Here is a 2,198-nt window from a genome sequence, read left to right on the forward strand (position 1 = left end):
CAGAGTAAGACATGGTAAATCTTTTCATACCAAATAGCTGTATTGTGAATTTTGTTGCAAGTCAACCTCTAACATAAGCACACTTACTTTTGTATTCAGTTTAGTTGGCAACACTGATATTTGTACGAGGGCGATTCGATAAGTAAAGATAATTTTACAATAAGTCAAGTTGTAGTTGAGTTAGATACTCTATTTTTTTTTAATTTTTCAACATAATTGCCAGACAAGTCAACACATTTCTGCCATCATGGTACCAGTTTCTTGATCCCATCTGCATAAAATTCTGCAGATTGCCTTCGTGACCATTCGCTCACAGTAGCTTTGACCTCGTCGTGAGTCTCCATATGAATCCCTCTGGTATAGGACTTTAGAGCACCAAAGAGATGATAATCAGAAGGTGCAAGATTAGGGCTGTAAGGTGGGTGGTCCAACAGTTCCCAACCTAGTTGGTTTATGGTCTCAATGGTTCGAGTGGCAGTGTGGGGCCTTGCACTGTCTTGGTGGAGAATGACGCCACGAGATTGCATGCCTCTTCTCTTGTTCTTAATGTCCTTCTTGACTTGCTGTAGCAGTTGGCAGTAATTTTCACTGTTTACTGTGGTTCCCTGCTCAAGAAAGCTTACTGTAATGGGGCCTCTCACATCCCAAAACACTGTCAACATCACTTTCTTGACACTTCTCTGTACTCTGAACTTCTTTGTGACAGGAGATGATGGGTGTTTCCACCTCAATGACTGCTGCTTTGACTCTGGCTCATAGTGTGCCACCCAGGTCTCATCACAAGTCACAAGTCTGTTTAAAAAGGAATCACCTTCTTTTTGAACCCTGTCCAGATTCTTCCTAGACATTTCCAATCGCTTAGCTTTGTTGGCATCACTGAGCATTTTGGGTACCCACCTGCAGCACACCTTTGAGTACCCAAGATCTTCATGAAGAATGGAATGCACTGTTCCAATGGAGATGCTCAATGATTCAGCAATTTCTTCTACCTTTATCCTTCTGTCTGCTCTGACAAGCTTGTCCACAGCCTCCAAATTGGATGGTGTGGCTGCCTCTTTTGGCCTGCCTGACCTTAGTTCATCCTCAATAGAGGTCCTTCCTTCCTTAAAACTGCTAGCCCATTTGAAAACTTTGTTTTGGTTTAAACAACTTTCACCATATTGAGCTTTCATTCTCCTATAAATGTCACTTGGTCTGACTCCTTCACTTGACCAAAATCTTATTACAGCTCTCTGTTCAACATGTGAGCAAATTTCAAGAGGGGCAGCCATTTTGAAATAGTCTCCAAAAAAATTTATAGCCTCAAAGTTATTGAAAATGATTACAGTGTAAAGACAACACCTAAAATAACATAACTCTAAAAAATTATGCATGTATCACAATAATATTTTAACTTATAAGGAAATTATCTTTACTTATCGAATTGCCCTCGTAGCTTAATGTACACGTATTTTCTACCAAAACATATACAAAATTGCATCTTTATTTCACCAATGCTTGCCTACCATCTTTGGTTTATCAAACACATTATTTGTTATACTTCACTTCAGACATGGATGAAAACCAAAATATCATGACTATGTTGCAGGTGATATATAAATGAAAGTTTATGACTTCAGATGTGCAGATTAGCCTTTAATGGTACTCATTTAAGCTGCATTTTGCAGAGACAGACCAGAGACTTGGGTTTAACATCGTATTGCAATCAGGAACAATTAATATGTGTATTTAAAAATTCATTCTTTGTAGCAGTTATTAGAAAAATTTATTTTAGGATTTCTACATTTAGTCGAACTATTGCGCTAAGATAAATTATTAAAAAGACCAAATTGTGAGCTTGGGGAGAGCAACACAATTTTTGTACATTGTTACATATTACCTAATACTTTGGCCTATCCAATAGTAAACATATTATACCTCCACAACCGCATACACTGTAACTGTGGTATTGAATATTTTAGTAAAGATTTATGAATTCTTACTCTGTGGGTGGCAGACCTCCTACCATGAGCTTAGTCCACTGCAGAAAAGATATACTGATAGATGTTTTAGTTACTTGTTCTTCTTTAATATCTATATCAGCACTGAGTTGTGGGAGTTCTACAAATTTATGTAGAAATAAATAAATTGTTAATAATATTCGATATTAATGTTAATACATTTTAAATCACCATTTTTGAAGTTGATCATTTTTTTAT

General features: G+C 36.9%; 1 protein-coding gene across 1 annotated transcript; it reads right to left on the reverse strand.

The window, feature by feature from the left end:
• Positions 1-245: 245 nt before the first annotated feature.
• On the reverse strand, positions 246-1,271 carry LOC137404769 (histone-lysine N-methyltransferase SETMAR-like). The gene has a single exon (XM_068090999.1). The coding sequence runs from the start codon at positions 1,269-1,271 to the stop codon at positions 246-248; it is 1,026 nt and encodes a 341-aa protein (XP_067947100.1).
• Between the last annotated feature and the right edge of the window lie 927 nt (positions 1,272-2,198).

Source organism: Watersipora subatra, chromosome 9 (genome assembly GCF_963576615.1).
Source record: "Watersipora subatra chromosome 9, tzWatSuba1.1, whole genome shotgun sequence".
NCBI lineage: Eukaryota > Metazoa > Bryozoa > Gymnolaemata > Cheilostomatida > Watersiporidae > Watersipora > Watersipora subatra.

Excerpts from the sequence above, each read along its gene's own strand:
- LOC137404769 (XM_068090999.1), bottom strand. The coding sequence starts at position 1,271 with ATGGCTGCCCCTCTTGAAATTTGCTCACATGTTGAACAGAGAGCTGTA.